A 23,958-nucleotide genomic window follows, 5' to 3' on the forward strand; every position below is an offset into this window, starting at 1 on the left:
CTGGAAACAGGGAGAGACAGTCAGACAGACTCCCGCATGCGCCCGACCGGGATCCACCTGGCACGCCCACCATGGGGCAACGCTCTGCCCACCAGGGGGCGATGCTCTGCCCCTCCGGGGCGTCGCCATGTTGCGACCAGAGCCACTCTAGCCTGGGGCAGAGGCCACAGAGCCATCCCCAGCGCCCGGGCCATGTTTGCTCCAATGGAGCCTGGGCTGCGGGAGGGGAAGAGAGAGACAGAGAGGAAAGCGCGGCGGAGGGGTGGAGAAGCAAATGGGCGCTTCTCCTGTGTGCCCTGGCCGGGAATCGAACCCGGGTCCTCCGCACGCTAGGCCGACGCTCTACCGCTGAGCCACCCGGCCAGGGCCCTCTCTCTCCTTTTTTGTCTCTCTCTCTCTCTCTCTCTCTCTCAAAAAAAATAAATAAATAAATAAATAAAAGAGATCACAGATCATTTAATGCAAAAGTTTCATTTTGGGGTCATTCAACCTTGAGAAATTGGGAAAAAATTGAAAAACAGATAGAAGGTCATGCTAGGAAAGGAAAACATGGAAGCAAATGCTTAAAAATAGGAATAAGTATTTGTTCTAGGAATAATATACAGAGACCAACTTGATTCTAATGTGTAATTTATTTGGAAACAATGTTGGTATTTTCTTTTAAGATTTCATTTATTTATTTAGAGAAAGGAGAGAGAGAGAGAGAGAGAGAGAGAAAGAGAGAGGGGCAGGGGGGACTGGGGAGGAATGGAAAGCATCAATTTGTAGTAGTTGCTTCCTGTATGTACCTTGACCAGGCAAGCCAAGGGTTTTCAACCAGCGACCTCAGCGTTCCAGGTTGACGCTTTATCCACTGTGCCACCACAGATCAGGCTTATGGTAATTTTTATATACACAGTTCAAACTTATGTTTCTAAGGCACTAATGATTTTGTGTGTAACCCCAAAATGTGGAAACTAAGACTTTTTGAGTGGGATTTGGACAAGTTGGAAGTTATTTTAGGAACTTGACTCTGGCAGCATTCTCTCATCATAAATCTTCACCATTAAAATTGACTATGAATTCTCATCCTTGAAGGTATTAGTTATGGGTCTTGAGAAATGTTGCTCAGAACTTGCATGAACATGGATGTGTTTCAGAGGGTGAATTGTAATAACACCACAGAATTCATTTTGTTTTCATGTCTTACATTCAGGCAAATTTATTGATAGGATTTTTATTTTTGTAGTGTAAAAAGGAATTATTTTGCATTATCATATTTGCAAGACTTTACAGTAGAAAGCCTAATTGCTGTTTTTGTTATTCTTGTTTTATATATTATATAAACGTACTGATTTTGATTTGCTTGACTTCTTAAAATGTTTTATCCTAGATTTAGAATGTTAATATTTAGATAAAAGAGGATTTTATGCTATTTTATTAAAGCTTTTAACTGTGAGACTACAAAGCAGAACAATATTGAACATTACTATGTTAACTCTTTATCAGGGAGTAAAATTATGCTGTATTTGGAAAGTTTTGACTAGATATGAGATATTCCTTATTTCTCAGGCTAAATAAAAATATAATAGCTACCTTAATAGAAAACAAAGTTTTTACTTCATAATGAATAGTGTATGAATTATGAAAGAAAAACAAGAGATCATTGGAAATATTAAGCTTTTCATAGTTTTTGGAACGTCAGCTTTTAATGCTTTAGGGATCCAGCAAAGGCCACAAAAGACAAACAGTTGAAAGTTTCTTGGACTTATCCTCACTTCATTAATAATAGAAATAATGCTTCTTAAATTTGGGTATTTACATAAAAACATGCCTTTTAAATGTCATCCCACTATAAACTACAAGGAGTTTGTAATGCTGTTTCAATATTTTCATGTTACTCTGTTTTGAACTTATTAGTCTTTTTTTCTGTTGTTATATGTAAGCTTTGGAACATCTTTTCTTAAAAAACAAAATTCCTGGCCCTGGTCGGTTGGCTCAGTGGTAGAGCGGCGGCCTGGCGTGCAGAAGTCCCGGGTTCGATTCCCGGCCAGGGCACACAGGAGAAGCGCCCATCTGCTTCTCCACCCTCCCCCTCTCCTTCCAATCTGTCTCTCTCTTCCCCTCCCGCAGCCGAGGCTCCACTGGAGCAAAGATGGCCCGGGCGCTGGGGATGGCTCCTCGGCCTCTGCCCCAGGCACTAGAGTGGTCGTAACAGAGCGACGCCCCGGAGGGGCAGAGCATCGCCCCCTGGTGGGCGTGCTGGGTGGATCCCAGTCGGGCGCATGCGAGAGTCTTGTCTGACTGTCTCTCCTCGTTTCTGGCTTCAGAAAAATACAGAAAAAAACAAACAAACAAACAAAAAATTCCTTCATAGTGGTATACAGAGTTAATATTATACAGATATTCACACTCCTTTAGACACTTGTGACAAATTGTAAGTATGTGTGTACTTTAGTTTATATGCCGCATTGATAGTGGCTAAAAGTATGACCCTATCGGCAATCTTTTTAAGCAGATAAAACTGTTGGGATGCTTTCCCAGGACAATGGGATTTCCCTCCAAGCGTATCTCTTCAATGTGGTTCCGAATATAACGGGTGTCATTAGCCTTGCAGAAAGTATCATCTGTAATTGAAGTTATGTTGTTAAACTGGAAAATAAAAGGGAAAAAAATGTTCAGATATCTGAAATCGATCTTTTGTATGCTATGCAAGGGGATCAGAATATTTTATCTAAAAAGTGATTTTTAAAGTATTGTACATATTGTTTATCCTTATGGTAATAAAACCCTCTCTGTGCAATCTGAGGCTTTTTTTTTTAAGTCTACAGAGTGACTTTGGAAGAACAGACTACTTGCTATTATACTAACTTTATAAAGTATCCTATTCTAGAGTGTCAACTCAAAATGCATACTGTGTCCTTAAATAGTCTTTAAGGAAGTAAAAAGAACAAATAGGAGATCTTGTAATGCTGGAAGATCAATTTTAGTTTATTTTTAGTCCCTCTCTACTTTTCTTTCCTTCAAGTTGATGCTGAACAATAAAGTCAGTCAGAAACTCTTCAAAAGCAAAGTATTACAGCTGTTTGGAGAAAGAAACATAAGCTTTAGGTTTTAGTGCCCCTAACTTCAAATCCACGGGCCAGGTTAACTAATAGGAGATACTAAGTGCACAGCTGGAGGCAAACACTAGTTTGAGAGCAGACCTCAGGCCTGGTGTTGCTCGTCCTTTCATGGTGCTTTAGACCGACGGATTAGTGGGCAGGAGAATGCATTGGGCTCAGCATTAATACTTGGTGGGCAGAATTTACCTGTGAGTGTGAATGTCCTAATGAGTCAGAAGATTGACCCTTACTAATTAAAATTAAAGTCAGATATTGTGAAAGAAGTAAAATCCTACCTGAAGATGAATTACACGCAAACTTTCTGGTAAATTAAGAGGCACAGATTCCAGTGCATTGTGGTCCAAATACAGGAAGGACAGGTTATTCAGTTTCTGTAAGGAAAGGGCACTTTTATACTTCCGTGAGGTCAGTGCATTTCTTCAGTCCAAATTCTACACACACACACACACACACACACACACACACACACACACACTCACGCGCGCGCATTTGTATATACATATAGATACTGATAGATACTTGTTCATAGTGTTTATCATTGCTATGATAGTATTTTGGCTTGGGGAATTTTTTTGGTTAGGAGAGAGCCCTGCTGCATCTCCACATTTCTTTCTGCTCATCTGATCTCTAATTCCCCAGCTCTGTCCAACCTCAGCCCTCATGCTGATGTCTGGGGCTCTTTGACTTTGTTTTAGGAGCAGCTAATGAGGTCAGTCCCTGTGCAGGATTGAGTTTGGCTCCTGGTGTTGCCGTAGCTTGTATTGCACCTCTAGCTTCAACTGTAGCAAAATGAATTCTCCTAGGAGATGTATATGCTTGTTAGTAAGATTTTTCCTAAATCAATTTATTAAATACTTTCTTAGATAAAAAATTTCCCCCTTTTTAGTGCTTGATATTGTATTATTCTTCATTATCAGTAACCCATTTTTGTGAATAATTTTATAATATGATTTCATGTTGTAGTTTCCCCTGACATTAATCTTTTACCTTACTTTTGATATGCATCCTATAGCAGAGTTTACTGATTTTGTTTTTTTTAGAATTAAGTTGCTATGATTTTAATCCTTTCTTGAGCATTCTACCATTCACCTTACGAGCCCCAAGCTCCTGTCTTCCCCAATGGGCCTCTCTCTTTACTTGGGTTAGAATAACTTGATTTTACTGGTGGCTTTTGCAGCTTAGGGTTTTAAACAAAACTGCAGAGTAGCCGAGTTTATCATTTCCATGCACACTTGTCATGAATCCCTTCTGTAATGCATGTGTAAAATAAAAAATATTCAAACATTCCTTTTGTGAAATGCTGATCACTTCCTGTAGATCTTTAACAAGCCAGTTATTCAAATTATGTATCTTCAAATTACAGGGGTTTTTATTTGTTTTTAAAGTGAGTTTAGTTTTTAAAAGTCCCCTGAGTCCCTTACATTCTGTGTAACTTTGATGAGTCTCTAGAATGTCCCTTAAATTTGAAGGAGGGCTCCTTAAATGTAGACAGAGAAAAGGAGAATGGAATATTTTTACATTTTCTGACCGGTTGTACTTTTGTGGACAGATTGTACATTGTGTGATTAGCATAACTTGATGATAATGAATATTTGATAGTTTTAGGTGCTAATTGCTACAAGCTACCTTCCTTTTGAATGAGGTTGTCTCTTGCTAACAATAGCATAAGCCTTTTTATCTGGGCTTCCTTTCAGGACCAGAAAGAGTTTATCAGAGCTATGGAAATCCTGGGCTGAGCCGATTACTTCTCCATAGACCATCCATTTTGAGACAACCAGGCTACCCCAGTCACAGTAGATCAACCTCCCCTTTTTCCTGTACATGTATTTTCTTGAATTACTAAATTATTCAATTTTTACTACATAGATGATTTTGTTTTAGGTGCTGTCATGGAATTAAAAAGAGAGGCTACCTATATAATTTTATGGTCTAATACATCTAAGTATTAAAAATAAAATTCAGTGTTTACTTCTAGAAGGTTATTTTTTATGGCATTGGTAAATTACTAATATTATAAGGAAAAAGATAGGGAAACTACCATTTTGAGCTTTTGTACAGGTTTGATGCCATGAGGGTAAGAATGATGTCTCTATAAATAAATATTTGCTGTATAGATAAGTAGAAGAGATGGGACATGAAGTAGTCTGTGAAACAAGATCAAGGCTATATATTGTGTGAGGCTATATATTGTCCAGTGTATACACTGGACAAAATAAGCCTAATGGTATGGCTATTTATTATGTAAATTATGTCTTTATTTATTAAATTAAAATAGTCTTAAAGCATAAAACCAAATTCTACTTCTAACAGATTTTCCCTTTCTTTAATCATATTATCATTGTTTGTATAAAACTGATATTGTATACATACTGTAAAATACTTACTTTGAATGTATTTGCTTTGATTCCTCTACTTTTGATTTTGTTGTATTTTGCATTAAATAAAGTAAGCTTGGGAGGAAGAACTGGAAGTTTCAATAGTTGATTTTCAGCTAGTGTAAGTTCTTCTAACAGAGAAAGTTTTGAAAAAGTACTGTCTTCTATATCTTCAATCAAATTTCCCGTAAAATCAAGTCTTCTTAAATTAGCTTGAAGGGAAAAAAATATATGAAAAATACAGAAAGTATACAAAAATAAGGAATTATCATTTAAGTGGATTGAAGAAAAGCATTTGTTTAACAGGTCATCGGACGTCTTTTATTTTTAGTGTCTAATAGAGTATCTTCTATTATAAGGAGCTCAGGAAATTTTATTGAATGAATGCTGAGCATCTACTGGGTACTCGACACTGATGACCTTTCTGACTGGAGTTCTAGAATATCACATTTAGAAGGAAACAATAGAATCCTTCTGACTCTGAATTCTTAGGATGCTCAAGAAGTTGGAAAGAAATTCTTGTTGCAAATCATGGAAAGTAAGCATTACATTTGATTGAATAGAATCATATAAATAAATTATTTTTGGATTTTTTGCCAACATACATTGCCATTGTGAGTATGTCATCTTAATCTTTCTGTGCCTTATTGCTTAACAACAACAGACAAAAATATTCCGATTTGTTCAAGTGATGCAGACTAAGAGAGAAATTCAGATTGCATGTGTATGTGTGTACCACCTTTGTACATCTGGAACAATTAGGAAATATAGTTGCTTCTCATCATTTGAGATAGTCATGTGTATAAAATTGCTGGAAACACTGACTTAGTAAATATAGAACCACTGTTACTAGGGAAATACAGGGCTAGGTTCCTTAAAGCCTGTGGTCACACATTTTCATCAGCTGATCAGTACATAATTTTATGTGTGTTTCTTTTTAAAGACATCTTTTTTAGTATATATTGTTGATACATTAACATTGGACTCAACAGCCATTAGCGCTGTAAGTCACACTTGAATGAAGATCAACTAACACATGTATTATCTTCATAAGGCACATCACAGCCTTCTCGCATGAAGGACCATTAGACAGCATTGCAGCACTGCACTTGGGACCATTTTAACCCTTTGTGTAGTACAAACGTTCATGTACATCCTCGTGCCTTCTGACCATCCAGAGTACGATCGTACAAAAATTTTTATTTTAAAAATGTGTAAGCCAACATTAAAAAAAAGCAAATGTATGTTCTTCTTGTTTCCATACATTGATTATCAAACAAACATGATTTTAAGGTAATAAAACCGGAACTAATTTCATTTTTTGAAGAAACTCATTCCCGGGGATCAGCAAGCATAAAAAACTCACTACTCAAAGGGTTAAACAGCGTAAAGGGCAACAATGTGAAAACTGTGGCACTAAGTAGAGTGAAGGGTGCTCTTGTTTATAGTGTAAGAGCAGAAACAAAAGATCAAAGCACTGCCTTATTCAGCCTCATGTGGGTCACTCAATATTTACTTATTTATTGTTTTGCACTAGGCGTATGTCTGCAGATGACACTGAAAATGCTGCAAATACTGATTTTGGGTTTACAAATAAATTTAGCAAGTGTGAGTTTGAAAATATGGAACCAACACATAATGAGGAACAACTGTACTTCAGCCAGCTGGAGCTGCCAGAGGCCACATGAATCCAGTTACGATTTCTCTTGTGACTGTGTAGTGGGGCCAGTGTGCATTTCTTACTGTGCAAACACTTGGCAGCATAGGAATCTAGAGGATTAGTGATCTAGGCCTGGTACTAGATCCCATGGCAGCGGGGGATTTTGGTGTGCCATGGTAGTGCCTTAGTGGCAGGTTGTTGTAAGGTTTGACATGGCGCCAGAAGTCCAAAATGAATGACTCAGGAAGGACACTAGTGCCAAATTAGAATCATCTGAGGAGTTTGGTTGTGTTTAATGATGGTGCCTGGGCCTCTCCCCAGACCTCAGTTAGAACCTCTGGGTGACTTGGAGCCTGCCAGGTATAAGTTTTTTTGTGTTTTTTTCCTTTCAGCACTTTACTTTTTGAATTGAATTTGTTGGGGTGACATTGGTTAATAAAATTACATAGGTTTCAGGTGTACCATTCCATAAAACATCTGTACGCCGCACCATGCATTCAGCACCCTAAGTCAAGTCTCCATCACCGCTGATCCCCCTTGACCCTCTTCTTCCTCCTCCACCCTCTTGCCCTCCAGTTAGCACCACACTGTTTTTTCCCTTTCCTTAATCCCATCACCTTTTTCACCCAGCCTCCAACCTCCTTCCCCTCTGACATCTGTCAGTCTGTTCTCTGTGTCTGTGAGCCTGTATCCATTTTGTTTGTGAGTTTATTTTGTTCATTAGAGTCCACATATAATTGAAATCATATGGTACTTGTCTTTTCTCTGACTGGCTTATTTCATTTAGCATAATCTAAGTCCAGTATTTCTTAAATGCTTCTCCAGATATTTTAAATCATGCAGCCAGATTTAAGAAACATGAGTTAAAGTAAGGAAAAACAGTTTCTATGCTTTTATAGTGAAGGTAGAAAATACAATATTGTGTTGTGCTGTTCCCTGGCTGAGGCAAATGGATCTTGAAGTATTGGGGTTGAGAAGACAGTTTGCCTTCTCATGTATGTGCTAATGAGCTGTTAACTTAGACACCAAGGTCACCAGTAGAAAAAGATGACAGGGAAGCTCTGAATGGACAGGAGATTTCACCAACGAATCAGTGGGTTGTGAAATGAGGAAGGTACTTAAAAATGACAGTAGTGACTACCCTAGATGAGATAGGTTGCAAGTACCTAGAATCTTGTATTTATATTAATTAAATACTAACATGAGTTAATATTAATATCTTATTTAAAACTAACTTACGTATTTCTGCAAAATCTTTGGCAGTCAGCTTTTTAATTTTGTTGAATCGTGCATAAAGATAGGCTGATTCCTTTGGCAAAGGTGGTACAGCATCAATGTCAACTTCTTCACAATATACAGAGCCACTTAAACAAACACACAGCAGGCACGTGGGCATTTCTAGTTGGGAAAAAAATCATAAAGGTATAAACAATTCTAAATATTGGGCCTCTACTGATAAAATTATTGCTATTATGAATGTTATTACTGACTTGAAAAGGTATTTTCTAGAGTTACAGGTGATAGGAAAGATACCATCGTTCTAGAGACTTGTAACTGATAATTCACCAGAATTTTAATGTAGGATTTGTAATTCACAGTCTCTTTTATTCTCTGCTTTAGCATTGATCCTTTAATTGCTGAATTGATCAAGAATTCTATTTCTTCATTTAAATACCAAAACATTTGTAAAGCAGGAAATAAGGTAAATACAAGCTTGATATATCACTTGGTCTGCACAAACACATTTCAGATTGGTGACTACTAAGGAGTTTAGAAACCACTGGTTAAATAAGCAAACTATTAACTTGAAAATGAGAGTCATCAGAGGCACTTCTGGGGTTCCATTTCACTCTGCTGGCCTTCCTTACTTTTACTTGGTAGACCTCTTTTGTCTTTTTCAACCTAGGACAGTTTATTAGTCTTTTTTTAAATTTCACTTTTTAGGGCATATATTTTGCAGAATGTCTTTTAATTAGAGTTTGTTGAGGTTCCCCATTTTTGGTAGGAATACCATGGAAATGATGTAGGGTCCTCACTGCCATGTATTAAGGAGCACATGGTATCTATTTGTCCCATTCCTGACCACGCTGTATTTAGTCACTTGGCTCATTTGGTATCCACCATGTTTCTCACTCTGTAAAGTAAATGTTTTTCATTGTGTAATTAATAAGTATCTTCCAGAGGAGTACTTTGAGATTTTAAACATCTGATTTGTCATTAATCATTCACCCATTAGTTTTATCATTAATTGATTTTTACCTGAATTGTTTAACACTAGGATAGTTGCCAAATAATGATTTTCAATTCCAACATTCTTTTCATACTTGTTAGTTGGTATTCTGTTGTAAGATAGAACATTCCTTTTTTTTTTTTTAAAGATTTTATTTATTGATTTTAGAGAGAGGATAGAGAAAGAGAGAGAGAGAGAGAGAGAGAGAGAGAAACACGCTGGTGCAGGGGAGAAGCCTTACCAGGTAGTTGTTTCTCATATGTGCCTTGACTGGGCAAGCTTGGGGATTTGAACCAGCAACCTCAGCATTTCATGTCAACGTTTTATCCACTGCACCACTACAGGTCAGGCAGTAGCATCTCTTTCTTAATTTCTTTCTTTCTTTCTTTCTTTCTTTCTTTCTTTCTTTCTTTCTTTCTTTCTTTCTTTCTTTCTTTCATTTATTTCTGTCAGTATGAACTTATGAATTCCTTATCCTAGGGGTCATAATACATTGCCATCACATTCATTCATTGAAAGAAAGACAGATAGGAGGTACAGAGATGAGAAGCATCAACTTGTAGTTGCAGTACTTTAGTTGTTCATTGATTGCTTCTCATATGTGCCTTGACCAGGGTTTGGGGGGTGGCGAGGGGGAGGTGGCTCCAGCTAAGCCTGTGACCCCTTGTTCAAGCCAGTGACCTTGGGATTATGTCAGTGATCCTACACTCAAGCCAGATGAGCCCATGCTTAAGCTGGTGACCTCGGGGTTTCAAGCCTGAAACCTCAGTATCCCAGGTCTGTGCTCTATCTGCTGTGCCACCATCGGTCAGGCCCTATCACATTTATTTTTATAATCAAATTGTCACAGATTACCCAGTGGTAGCTTTTATAAACTCTTTTTATTTATTTTCTTAATCTAAGTTTTTTTGTGATTAAATGACATATAATAAATTGCATGTATTTAACATATAATTTGTAAGTTTTTGACATATGTATATATACTCATGAAACCATTACCACAATCTCGATTATTAACATATTTATCACAGCAGCTTTCTCATGCCCTTTGGTAATCTCTTTCTCCCAGTCTTGCATCAAAACAGTCATGTGATATGTTCTCATGTTTGGCTTCTTTCATTCTGCATGGTTACTGTGAGATTCATCTCTTGTTGCTTGTATCAGTAGTACAATCTTTTTTTGTTACTGAGTAGTATTCCGTTGTGTCAGTATACACAATGTATAGTTATCTATTATGGACATGTCAGTTGTTTCAGTTTTGGGGTATTTCAAAGAAAACTGCTGAAGACATTTATGTATATACATCACTTCTCAATCTTTCGGCTAGGATCAAGTGTAGTAAGAACATTTATGTACAGGTTGTGTGCACTTAATGCATTTGTTTTCTGGGGTAAATACCTAGGGTAGGTTTATGTTTACCTTTTTTTTTTTATGTGTACCTTTTGAGAAAAGTCCCAAACTGTTTTCCGTAGTCATTGTGCTATTTTGTATTCCCGTCAGCAGTGCATGAGAGTTTGTTTCAGATGCCTCACATCTTTACCAACATTTTTGTATGGTTGGACTCTTTAATTTTAGCCATTCAAGTAAAATGGGTTGTGGTATATCATGTTTTGACTTGTATTTTCCTAATGACCAGTGATGCCGAGGATCTGTTTATATACTGTTTGCCATCCACGTCTTTTCTTTGGTGAAATGTCCATTCATATCTCTTGCCTATTTTTTAAATGGGACCTTTTTTTGTATTATTGAATTATAAGAGCATATATGTATTTATAGATATAAGTCATTTAATAGATTTATGTTTTGTAAATGTTTCCTCTAGTCTGTGGCTTGTCTTTTCTTATTGTCTTTTGAAGGGCAAACCATTTTTTTAAATAAACTTAATTAATTAATTAATTTTAGAGAAAGGAGAAAGTGGGGAGGGGAGTGGGAAGCATCAACTCACAGTAGTTGCTTCTCGTATGTGCCATGACCAGGCAAGCGCAGGGTTTTGAACTGGTGACCTCAGTGTTCCAGGTTGATGCTTAATCTACTGTGCCACCACAGGTCAGACAGCACTATTTTTTTTTTTTCTTAAATGAGAAGCAGGGAGGCAGAGAGACAGAATCCCACATGTGCCCTACTAGGACCCACCCAGCATGCCCACCAGGGGGCGATGATCTGCCCATCTGGGGCTGTTGTTCTTTTGCAACCCAAGCCATTTTAATGCCTGAGGCAAGACCTTGGTGTCATCCTCAGCACCTGTGCCAACTTGCTCTAGTGGAGCCTAGGGTGCTGGAGGGGAAGAGAGAGAGAGAAAGGGAAGGGGTGGAGAAACAGATGGTCAATTCTCCTGTGTGCTCTGTTGGTGAATTGAACCTGGGACATCACACAACGGGCTGATGCTCTACCACTGAGCAAACCAACCAGGGCCCCATTTTTTGATAAGATTGTCTTTCGTCACTGAATTATATTGGCACCATTGTTAATAATCAGTTTATCATATTGTGTAAGTCTATTTCTTGACTCTTATTCTGTTCCATTAATCTATTTGTTTATTTTTATGCTAATACCAGAATATCTTGATTCCTATAGATTTATAATGAATGTTGGTATTAGGTTGTATAAATCCTTCAACTTTATTTTTCACTGTTATGACTGGTTTAGGTTCTTTGCATTTCCATATAAATTTTAGAGTAAGCTTGTTAATTAAAAAAAGAAAGAAAGAAAGAAAGAAGCCTGAATCAACAGATACATTTAAGAAAATTGATATCTTAACAATGTTGAGTATTCTGGTCATTGAACACCATATATCTATATATTTAGGCCTCTTTAAATTTCTCTGATCATTGTTGTCTAAATTTTAGTGTATAAGTCTTGTATATCTTTTGCACATAGGTTTACCTATATATTTTAAAATATATTTGGTTAATTCTTAAAAAGTTAAATGTCGCCATTATTCTTTGAGAACTTCTTTATTTTCTGGCTTGGTAAGATGTCCCAGACCAATCTTGCCTTTTCTCTGCCCCAAGCCTGAAATCAGCTGTTTCCTCAAGGCCTACTGGTTAATTTTAATGGAGAATGGTATTTAGAAACCAAGACTTGGGTGTGGATACGCTCTTGCTTCTGGAATCTCACTGCTTCTAGGCTTTCCCAGCAGTGGGAACTTGGAAATATATACATGTATATTTGTCTCTCTCTCCATATGTAATAATACACATACATACACACGTGTGTGTATATATATATACTATGTATACATATATACACACAAAGGCATACATACACAACGCATACATGTTCATGTAGTGACACAAACATGCCTATATCTGTTTCTGCATCTGTGTAAAAGCCATGAGTTGATGGTAATGTCTTCCATTCCAGTTTGTCTCCACAATGCTCATTCTAGCCTTCCCCTTTGTGTATTTCCATCCTTCTCTAACAGTGAGAAACCTAGCTCTCCATATCCACAGTATGTTTACATTGTTCAGTCCTAGAACAAGCGTTAAGTAGTTTCGTTATTGCTACAAACCCCATCACTGGAATTTTAGTATTTGTTTCTTATTTTTTTCTTTAGCCTAACAAAATACTGTGTTTAAGGTTATTTGGATTAGATTTTTCCTCCTTGAGTCTATTACAGTATTCATTTGAAATATAATTTCAATTTTATAATGAGTGTTGAATATCTTGTGTAATTTATTATGAGTCTCATTTGGAGCCATCAGAAAGTTGAAAAATCAAGTTGAAACATTATAAGTTCGAAGACTGAGTTTGAAAATAATTGGTGTTTTATAACTTTCATGAATTGATTTTCTATAAACTGAAAGACATACTTTGTAGGGGCTAGCTAGACTTGGGTTAAGCTTTGGTTGTTCTTGAATGTTTCTCACTCGTATCACGAGACAGGAAATGATGTACACTCCCTATGTACCTGTTTGACTTTATCACTGGAGAAAGAATTCTACTGTTTGGATTTACTATATCCAGAGGCAGTTTTTGATTTACTATAAAGAGTAAAGTTCCACAATAAGCTGTTTATTAAAGCTCCTTTAAAAAAATAGATTAATGATTGTTCATACTTACCATCATTTTCTTTCTTGGGGGGTAATGGTGTTGAACTTTCATCTTTTTGTAATTGAAGACTTTTCTCATCAGATATTATCATAGATTCTTTTTCCTATTTGAAAAATAAAAATTTATTATTAGGTGTGATAAAATCTAATTTTGATTATAAAAACTGAGGGATCGTGGACGTTTGTCTTTTTATAGTTACAGTTAATGGCATTTCTTTTATGTTTTATTAGGGTTTTATACATTTATCACATTATGTAAATATTTGTTTAGCTTGTTTTTACTTTTATACTGTGGGCTTCTTGAGTATAAAAATTAGGTCTTTTTTACTTTTCTATCTCCAAAAACCAAACTCAGTGCTTCCTAAATTTTGAACATATTAAAATTCTAAATGGGAACTAGGAGAGAATTTTCTGACTTGGAATTAAAATTTTTCTGAGGTGGAACCTAAAATGAAGATAGTGTCTTGAGATTATTTTTGTGTAAAGTAGCTCTTTTTAATTACTCTTTATGGTTTCTGCCTGAAGTGAATTCCTGACATTATATTCTACCATGTTGAACAGAACTAGAGCACCAGTCATGCCATAAATGTATAGGACTGAGTAAGCTCTTTTTGTCTCTTCTGGAAGTGGCCCTTAGTTACCTGTGTGCCTCCATTAAACCCTGGCCCTTGGTGTCCTTTATTCCAGCCCACACACCACACTTGGTCACTGCTCCAGGCTGTTAGCTCTGGGAGAATTTGGGTCCTTACCATTTGTTGCTCTCTCTTTCATTTTCTGAGAGAGAACATTTTTTGCCATTGGGCTCAAGTATATTATGTCAGGCCCTATTTTCTCTACCCTTTGGAAGCGTTTCTACCACTAATCTCAGTCTTGACTCCTTCATTCTCTCATATGTGTTCTGGTTGAACAGTCCTTCTACTCTGTGTTTTGTATATTAAGTTCCAGTCAATTCTGCTTCATTTTGTTTATATTAAGACGGACTTCTAAAGCAGCATAAAGAAAAAAAACAGAGAACTTCTTTTACTTATTACATTTTTGGGATCATGGAATTTTGAAAGTATTATTATAACTGATAGATTCAAATCATCCATGTGAGCCAATAGCTTAGGCCTTCTTTTAAAATTTGAAGCTGTGACTGGTACTATATACCTTTTTTGTCTTAATGATGGGCAAAAATAATATATACTAGCATGTTAACTAACTTTGTTGAAAGAAAATGTGTTGTTAACATTTGCTCATGTGTGTGTGTGAGAGAGAAAATGAGAAAAAGAAAAAGGAAGGAAAAAAGAGATAAAGAAAAAGAAGCAACTATAACTGGTTACTCTTAATCTTTACCATCTTATTTATAGTGGAGAAAAACTTTGAAGCAATCTACAGTTATGTATTTGGCTGCCTTTCTCATTTTTCTCTGTGTGTGTGTGTGTGTGTGTGTGTGTGTGTGTGTCATAGGCAAGCGAAAGATATTTATGTGCTGTATTAACTTTTTCCTTATCCATGGTGTGCCAAGAAAACCACAACGAATTACTCAGTCCCCATATGAGTGGAGTATGAAAGATGTGGTGAAGTATTAACTCAATGACAATTACAGTTACTTGGTGCAAATTGATAGAGTCTAAATTGTTGAAGCTAATTTAAAACGAAAGCTTCATATTAAGTAGTTTTTCATTTTTTGGTACTGTTTGTAGTTGACATAAGTTATTGTGAAATACTATACATACTAAATAACAGTACTTTCCTATTTATTTTCTTGAACAATTGCTTCCTAAAATAATAAACCTTAAATTGGTAATCCCTCTGTTTCTTCTAATACACATCTTTTATTTTAGTTTGAGATAATATTTAAATATAGGGCATTGTATAGACTACTTAACATATAAATCTCAACTGGTCAGGGATAATCTTAAAGTTTAGCTTTTCTTAAGTTTTTGTGTTGGTTACTATAGATACTCTTTGCTTACTGCAGGTATTATTTATTAATCTGAGAGGCATGCATACTTTAAATATATAATTTTAGGGACACATTTTAATTACTTTGAATCACTTAAAGTACTTTTTCTTTCCTTATACCTTATTAGATACATTCAGAAAAAAACTAAAAGCATGCATTTAAATGTGCTAGACTATTTTAGAAGATAAATTTAGAGTAAAAATAAGGTACCTTAATATTTTTTCCATCCAGGTATTGATCCTCATAATCTTGGGTAAATAAGATTTCTTCAAAATTATCTGTTCCATAATCATGGGTGATGCGTGAGGTCTGCTGGGTTGATGGTGCTGGCTTTATCAGAGGCACAAACAGTAACAGGAGCAGCACAGACTGCAGGATCTTCATTTTCACAAAGATTGAGGTGACTGGAAGTTAATAAGCTAGTGGCCTTGCTGACTGAAGGACAATACTCCTTTTTCCCTGGAAGCAAAAACGCAGACCATCGAAGCAATATTTAAAAGCTTAGAGTACTTTTTGGCAGGGTGTACGCAGTAGGGGCCAGAGAACAAGTATTTAACCCTTAGTGATCTTTAATTAGATGCTAAAAGTTTTTCTGTATCAGTGATGCTCTGAAAAAACAGTTTCAGAAAATGGTTTTATTTCTTTTCTATCAAAAAATTCAAGCAGTGTTGATAATTTCAGTTTTTTAATAATTAGGTGCCTTGAACAGAGTTACTTTTATGGACTTGAAATGTTAAGATACCTGTAGTATAAATAGTTAAAACGAAGACCTAAGGTCCTGTCTCATGTGAGTTTAAAATATCATATTTCAACTTTGCTACTTTATAAGAACTCTTGATTTGTATTAGTATGAACAAAAACAAGTTTTAAGAACAGTTTTAAACTTTAAATTTAACATTGTGAAAAGTAGTCTATTAATACTTACTTTTAGGTGGCACAAAATATAGGAAAAGCCATAATTTAAAGTATCTTGTTTTTTGTTTTTTTATTTTTATTTTAATAGGTATCACTGTTTTTAGTTAATAGAATTGCTTTTTAAATTTAAACTATGAAAAAAAACAGTATTGCAAACTGGAAAAACAAAACATTAATCAAGGATTGGGGAAGTATAATGGGAAGGATTTAGGCTTGCTGGTGGATTTTATCTGCTGATGCACATTTCAGACTTTTTCTTAAGTAATTTGAAACAGAATCACTCAGAGTTGCTGGTGCTGCATTATAGATGACACTTCATCAAAAATCAATGGTTAAAAATTAAGAATAGCGTGGTCTGTGATATTAGCAGCACCGTGATCTTGCCTGCAATGAATAGTAAAGCTATGCAATGAAATATACTTTAATAATAATTGTTTAAGATAACAGACATGGAACAATTAGAGACAGCCTTTACATTTATTAAGACTGTTAGATGAGTGACATCTTAACAAACAATATTTAAAATAATATACCCCTGTGTGGGGGGAGAACCGACCATAGTAGGTATTTTGAAGTTTTTTTTGTGGTTTTCCTGAATAGATGTTCATGTCTTTGCATAAGCCCCAAGTGGGAGGGTGAATGAGGAAAGCTGTGGACTGATTTCAAACTGCTGAGTAGAATTTCAGGGCCCAGCAGCTTTAAAAGCAGTTTCCATGTGGTAGAAATTGTTGCCAGCATTCTTTGTCTAGGGTGAAATGTATGTTGTGCTTAGTCTTCTACTAATTATCCTAACTTTGTGTTATTTTTACCTTGTAAAATAAACACTAATGTTTTGTGAATATTAGTTTATGAAGATGACAGTTATAAAATCATGCTTTTTATTTTCATGTTTTCACAGGAGACACAATATCTGGTTTTTTAAAAATCAAATAAAACAATAAACCAAAGCATAGGAGGAATAAACATATTGTTCTAGATTATGATTAATTTATAGCCAAGAGATTGCCAGTATGAAAATTTGTTTTAGCACAAATTATTTTATAGTTTGGTCATTTGGGGTCCCTCCCCTTTATTTTATTTACATATAAAATAACCCAAGTGTAAGAATCAGCTTTTAAAAGTAGATATGATTTACAGTTTGGGTTTATTAAAGGTTCCCTTTTATTTTTATCACTCTTTGGCACTTTTAGCAATCAAGCAAGGTAACATTTCTTTCTCTTCTAAGCTAAAAATTCAGTAAATATTGATGTAGATAAATATTAAAAATAGAAAATGAGCCTGACCAGGCGGTGGCACAGTGGATAGAGCGTCGGACTGGGATGAGGAGGACCCAGATTCAAGACCCCGAGGTCGCCAGCTTGAGCACGGGCTCATCTGGTTTGAGCAAAAGCCCACCAGCTTGAGCCCAAGGTCGCTGGCTCCAGCAAGGGGTTACTCGGTCTGCTGAAGGCCCACGGTCAAGGCACATATGAGAAAGCAATCAATGAACAACTAAGGTGTTGCAACACGCAATGAAAAACTAATGATTGATGCTTCTCGTCTCTCTTTGTTCCTGTCTGTCTGTCCCTGTCTATCCCTCTCTCTGCCTCTCTGTCTCTGTAAAAAATAAATAAATAAAATTAAAAAAAAAAAAAGAAAAGAAAAGAAAATGAAAGAATACTAATTTGTTCTTTTCTATTCAGAACTGGTTTAAGGTTCTTATAAATTAAATCTTGGGGTCTGACCTGTGGTGGCGCAGTGGATAAAGCGTCGACCTGGAACACTGAGGTCGCCGGTTCGAAACCCTGGGCTTGCCTGGTTAAGGCACATATGGGAGTTGATGCTTCCTGCTCCTCCCTCTTCTCTCTCTCTCTCTCTCTCTCTCTCTCTCTCTCTCTCTCTCTCCTCTCTAAAATGAATAAATAAAATCTTTAAAAAAAAAGAATAAAAAACTGATGATTGGTGCTTCTCATCTCTCTCTGTTCCTGTCTGTCCCTATCTATCCCTCTCTCTCTGTCTCTGTAAAAAAATTAAAAAAATTAAAAAAAAATTAAATCTTGGATAAACTAAGATTTGAAGACTCATGTTTTTATTTGAATGTTAATTATTTTAAATTTAGTTGTGATATTTTCTGGTTTTACTTGATATAAATTGTAAATTTGTAGCTTTAAGGAGAGTCTTTGAAAATATGTAATACTGAAACAGAAAATATTGACTTGTTTTCACATTTATGGCAGGTTTAACAATGTATAAAAGTGAATCAGATACTAAATTTCAGGTTTAGTTAATCCTTGAGATTAATAGTTTTACTAATGGTATATACTTTGTACCACAGTTTGATACTTTCTACTACAGAAAATTACTTTGGGGGTTATAACATCTTTCCTTGAAAAGTTATGACCAGGAATGCTGTCTTATCGGCACTCATTCCTTTAATAAGAGTTAATTGAACAGCAACTTTCCACCAGTATAGACAATATAAGCACTGACAAAACAAACTCAGTTTCTCCCCTGAAGCCACTTGTAGTCTGTCAGTCAGCAGGAAGGACAGTGGGACCTGCTACCCAGAAATGCGCAGGGTTCTGTGACAGCTGAGAGAGGGGAGGCTGTGCAGGCTGTGCCAGGCTGACTTACGCAGAGAAAATGGGTGACGAGCAGGGATGGTGGCAGGAGGTGAGATATTCTCGGAAGGAGAGCATCACATAAGTCGGGGAGAATAAATAATTGAGAAAATTTATTAGTTATATGTGGCTAGAGCTTGGAGGGAGGGAGAGAAGAGGTGAGGAGATGGTACATATTAAGAGATCAGACAGACGGGACTAGAGGTCAGATTAAGGAGAGAGAGTGTTTTATATCTGGCTAAGGTGTTTGGGGTTTGCTCTGTAGCTAGTGAGAGATCACTAAGAGATTTTTTTTTTATCCAGTGAGTGATAGCCTATTTTCATTTTAGAAATATCCCACTAATGTTGCATTTCTAAAGAATACAACTACTGGCCCTGGCCGGTTGGCTCAGCGGTAGAGCGTCGGCCTAGCGTGCGGAGGACCCGGGTTCGATTCCCTGCCAGGGCACACAGGAGAGGCACCCATTTGCTTCTCCACCCCTCCGCCGTGCTTTCCTCTCTGTCTCTCTCTTCCCCTCCCGCAGCCAGGGCTCCATTGGAGCAGGGATGGCCCGGGCGCTGGGGATGGCTCTGTGGCCTCTGCCTCAGGCGCTGGAGTGGCTCTGGTCATGACATGGCGACGCCCAGGATGGGCAGAGCATCGCCCCCTGGTGGGCAGAGCGTTGCCCCTGGTGGGCGTGCCGGGTGAATCCCGGTCGGGCGCATGCGGGAGTCTGTCTGACTGTCTCTCCCTGTTTCCAGCTTCAGAAAAACGAAAAAAAAAAAAAAAAAAAAGAATACAACTACTTGTCTATTGTATTGGTTATGTATTACAACTTTTTTTTTTTTTTTTTTTTTTTTACAGAGACAGAGAGAGAGTCAGAGAGAGGGATAGACAGGGACAGACAGACAGGAAACGGAGAGATGAGAAGCATCAATCATTAGTTTTTTTGTTGTGGCACTTTAGTTGTTCATTGATTGCTTTCTCATATGTGCCTTGACCGCGGGCCTTCAGCAGACTGAGTAACCCCTTGCTCGAGCCAGTGACCTTGGGCTCAAGCTGGTGAGTTTTTGCTCAAACCAGATGAGCCCTTGCTCAAGCTGGTGACCTTGGGGTCTCAAACCTGGGTCTTTCGCATCCCAGTTCGGCGCTCTATCCACTGCACCACGCCCATTCAGGCCTTTTTTTTTAAAGAGAGAGACAGATAGATAGGAAGAGAGAGAGATGAGAAGCATCAGCTTATAGTTGCATCACCTTTAGTTGTCCTTGATAGTTTCTCATATGTACCTTGACTCAGGGGTCTCAAGCTGAGCCAGTGACCCTTTGATCAAGCCAGAGACCTTGGGCTCAAGCCAGCGACCTTGGGCTTCAAGCCAACCACCTCTCGCTCAATCTGGCAAGCCTATGCTCAAGCCAGTGACTTTTGGGTTTTGAACCTGGTACCTCTGCATCCTAGGTCAACGTTCTGTCCACTGTACTACCACCAGTCAGACATGTATTACAACTTTCCTGGCTTAAAATAACATATATTTATTATCTCATAGTTTCTATGAGTCAGGAGTCCAGGCTTGATTTTGTTTGGTTCTCTGCTTCAGGATCTTACCTAAAAGCTGCAATCGAGGTTTTGGCTGAGACTGCACCCTTACTTCAAGTGTTGAGTAAAGGAGATGCGTGTAAGCCCAGGTGGTTGTTGACTACAGCTCCAAGCAGAATGTGGGACTTAGGGCCTCAGTATCTTGTTGGATATTTGCCAAGGGCCACTTAGTTCCTTGCAAAGTGGCCTCCTCCATGAGGTAGCTCTCAACATGGCAGGTTGGTTCTTCACAGCTAGAAAGGGAGACAGTCTTCCAACAAGATGGGCATGACCGTCTTTGTAGCAGTCGTGCACACATAACTACATATATGTCATCTCCTTTGCTGTGTTCTGTTGGTTAGAGGCAAGTCAGAGATCACAACCACACTGAAGAGGAGACGACTACACAAAGCAGGGTTCTAGATACTCAAATTTGTAATAAACCCATCCTCTTGCCTATAGATAGCTAAACAACATTTGAGGGCATAGTCCCCAAGACCAACTGCAACTTTGGGGGGGTTCCCAGAACCACCCTCACATTTGATAATTTTCTAGAAGGACTCAGAATTCACTGAAGGCCTTTATAGTTATGGTTTATCAGGGAAAGACACACATATATATCAGCCAAGAAAAGATACATTGATCTTAAAAAAAAAAAGATACATTGGATGGAATAATTTTTCTCAGGATGCATTACCTTCCCAGCATTGATGTTTGAAAACACACTGCCAACCAGAGAACTGCTGCTAAGCCTTGGTGTTCAGATTTTTTATTGGGGCTTTACATAGGCATGATTGATTGAATGTCCATGTGGTTGAACTCAGGATCCAGGTCTACTGATACTGCATGACCCAAAGTCCCCATCCTAAATCACATGGATTTTCTATGTCTTTCTGACATGGTAAACCCAACCCTAAGACTATCTATATGATAGGATGTGGTAAGGTGACCTCAAGTGTAAACAAATTGTTGACTACCTCCTAGAAGCTGACTGCAAAGCCTGGACCTCTCTTTGAGGTATTACTGTACAGTTCCCAGAATAAAATATGTTTGAAATTTAGGTGGTTTTCTATTCTACAAAGAACTATTATATCCTAATAGAAAGTTATTTAGCTTTCACTGCATCGTAATAAAAGATGAGAGTTGTCTAATGGCTTAAGAGCGTGCATTTATACAAAATTGAGTGTTTTCTCTGTGGGATTCTTCTTGGTGACCCTATTGCATTATCCTTGGTATCTTTGTGTAGGGTCTTGTATTATTGAAGGGGTCCCATTGGACTATTCGTTCTACCTCCTAATTGTTTTGCAGCAGCAGGCAACCCAAAAATGTGTTGAATAAAATTGATTTTGGAAACTGAAAGACAGAAACTGTGGGCCGAACCAAAAACACAAGGCTAATGTGTTCCAAATGAAAGTTTATTATAAAAAAGCCTGGTGCAGGCGGGCTGAGACCAGCAAAAGGTATCAGTCCCAAGGGAGGGATGGGGCAAGGGTTACTGTATTTTTTACTCCATAAGATGGACTTTTCCCCAAAAAAAGTGGAGGGGAAAATACCCGTGTGTCTTATGGTATGAATGTTCATTTTTTTTTAGATGCTGTGAGTTCCCGGACAACTAGAAGAGTATTTGAACATTAAGTCTCTTCTTATTTGTTAATGACAGTGCTAATGGTTATTAATACTGCTGTTGAGTTTACATTGTTGAAATATTATTGTGGTATATTTTATTAAATATTTTAACACACCGTTTGGTTCAGTTTTGTTTTTTTTTCCTCCTTAAAACCGTAGGTCTTATGGTCAGGTGCCTCTTATGGTGCGAAAAATACAGTATACGGATTTGTGAAAGGGCCTTGGGCAAAGGCAGCTGCAAGATAACTTCTGTTTGTGGTTGGGATTGGTGCCACAGTTCCTCAAAACTGTCTGCACTTTGATTCAATCGTCCCAATCAGCATCCAGCTACAAGGGAGGTCTGAGCTGGATTACTGAGTAGGCAGTAATCCTTCAGGCCTGCTTTGTTCTTGAGAAAGATGGTGGTTGAGTAGCCATTTTATCTATCAGAAACAAGGGTTTTCTGGGAGTATTTTGTGGAGGAGGAAGAGGAAGCTTAGTTCTACTGACAGAGAACATATAACCAACAAGTCATTTGAGTTTCAAAAAACTGTGAGGTGGTAGAGTCCTCTATTTTCTGTGTCCTCTAACTTTATTGGGAGTAGTATAATTTAGGAGTCAGAGCACATACACATTAGTTTTGTTCTGTCATTACTCTAACCCTGATCTTGGTCAGATTAACTTGGGCAGGTGTCCCCAAACTACAGCCTGGCCCGCGTGCGGCCCCCTGAGGCCATTTATTTGGCCGCCGCCTCACTTCAGGAAGGGGCACCTCTTTCACTGGTGGTCAGTGAGAGGAGCACTATATGTGGCGGCCCTCCAACGGTTTGAGGGACAGTGAACTAGCCCCCTGTATAAAAAGTTTGGGGACCCCTGATGGGTTTTATTTTCTTTATCTGTTTGATTGAAATCTAGTTCCTATTTAGTTTCTTAACCTCAGCACTGTTGAAATTTTAGACTGGATGATTCTTCAGTAGGGACTGTCATGTGCATTATAGGACATTTAACAGCATCCTCACCCTCTGCTCACTAGATGCCAGTAATACTCCTCCACCCACTCTTCCCCATCTGTGACAACTAAAATTGTCTCAAGACATTTCCAGATGTCCCCTGAAGTGCAAAATTACCCCCATTGAGAATCACTGAGTTGCCAGATATTTATAGATCTTTAAAATAAAATATTCTAGGATTTTGTAGAAAGGCTGTGGTTTGAATTTCCATCTCAAATCTTGTGCATATGACTAAAACACAGTCAGTTAGTCAAATAAGATATAGAGATACAGATTAGAACCAAGAACTTCTTAAACTAAAGGATAAAATTTAAAGGGAGGGGAATTATGACTCTATATAAGGAAGGGTTCCTGTTAAAAGTATATCATGGGCCCTGGCCTGTTGGCTCAGTGGTAGAGCGTCGGCCTGGCGTGCAGGAATCCTGGGTTCGATTCCCAGCTAGGGCACACAGGAGAGGCGCCCATCTGCTTCTCCACCCCTCCCCCTCTCCTTCCTCTCTGTCTCTCTCTTCCCCTCCTGCAGCCGAGGCTCCATTGGAGCAAAGATGGCCCCGGGCGCTGAGGATGGCTCTGTGGCCTCTGCCTCAGGTGCTAGAATGGCTCTGGATGCGACAGAGTGACGCCCCAGAGGGGCAGAGCATCGCCCCCTGGTGGGCATGACGGGTGGATCCCGGTTGGGCGCATGCGGGAGTCTGTCTGACTGCCTCCCCGTTTCCAGCTTCGGAAAAATGCAAAAAAAAAAAAAAAAGTATATCATGTTTATGGGTTTAATTTTTCTAAGTAGTATATAAATCTCCATGTAGTGAATTTGCAATATATTTACCTTCTAGTGATAGACATGTCCATGTTTCTGTGATATTTACTTGCTAGGCGTAGTTATATTTATTTCGGCAGTTGAAATATACA

General features: G+C 37.8%; 2 protein-coding genes across 6 annotated transcripts in view; one reads left to right on the forward strand and one right to left on the reverse strand.

Annotated features, from left to right (window-relative positions):
• CENPP (centromere protein P) overlaps positions 1-23,958 on the forward strand; it is a 249,256-nt gene that overhangs the window by 48,801 nt on the left and 176,497 nt on the right. The gene's annotated exons all lie outside the window — the stretch shown is intronic.
• On the reverse strand, positions 614-15,839 carry OGN (osteoglycin). Its single transcript, XM_066368366.1, has 6 exons — positions 15,580-15,839; positions 13,432-13,525; positions 8,379-8,537; positions 5,489-5,691; positions 3,380-3,475; positions 614-2,631 (listed from the first exon to the last, which is right to left on the reverse strand). The coding sequence occupies exons 1-6, from the start codon at positions 15,751-15,753 to the stop codon at positions 2,461-2,463; spliced, it is 897 nt and encodes a 298-aa protein (XP_066224463.1). The 5' UTR covers positions 15,754-15,839; the 3' UTR covers positions 614-2,460.

Source organism: Saccopteryx leptura, chromosome 2 (assembly GCF_036850995.1).
Source record: "Saccopteryx leptura isolate mSacLep1 chromosome 2, mSacLep1_pri_phased_curated, whole genome shotgun sequence".
Lineage (NCBI taxonomy): Eukaryota > Metazoa > Chordata > Mammalia > Chiroptera > Emballonuridae > Saccopteryx > Saccopteryx leptura.

Coding starts and splice junctions, on each gene's coding strand:
- OGN (XM_066368366.1), bottom strand. CDS start 15,753: ATGAAGATCCTGCAGTCTGTGCTGCTCCTGTTACTGTTTGTGCCTCTG. Junction 13,526..15,579: donor TGGATGGAAAAAATATTAAG/GTACCTTATTTT, acceptor TTTTTCAAATAG/GAAAAAGAATCTATGATAAT. Junction 3,476..5,488: donor TCAAAGCAAATACATTCAAA/GTAAGTATTTTA, acceptor CTTTCCTTACAG/AAACTGAATAACCTGTCCTT.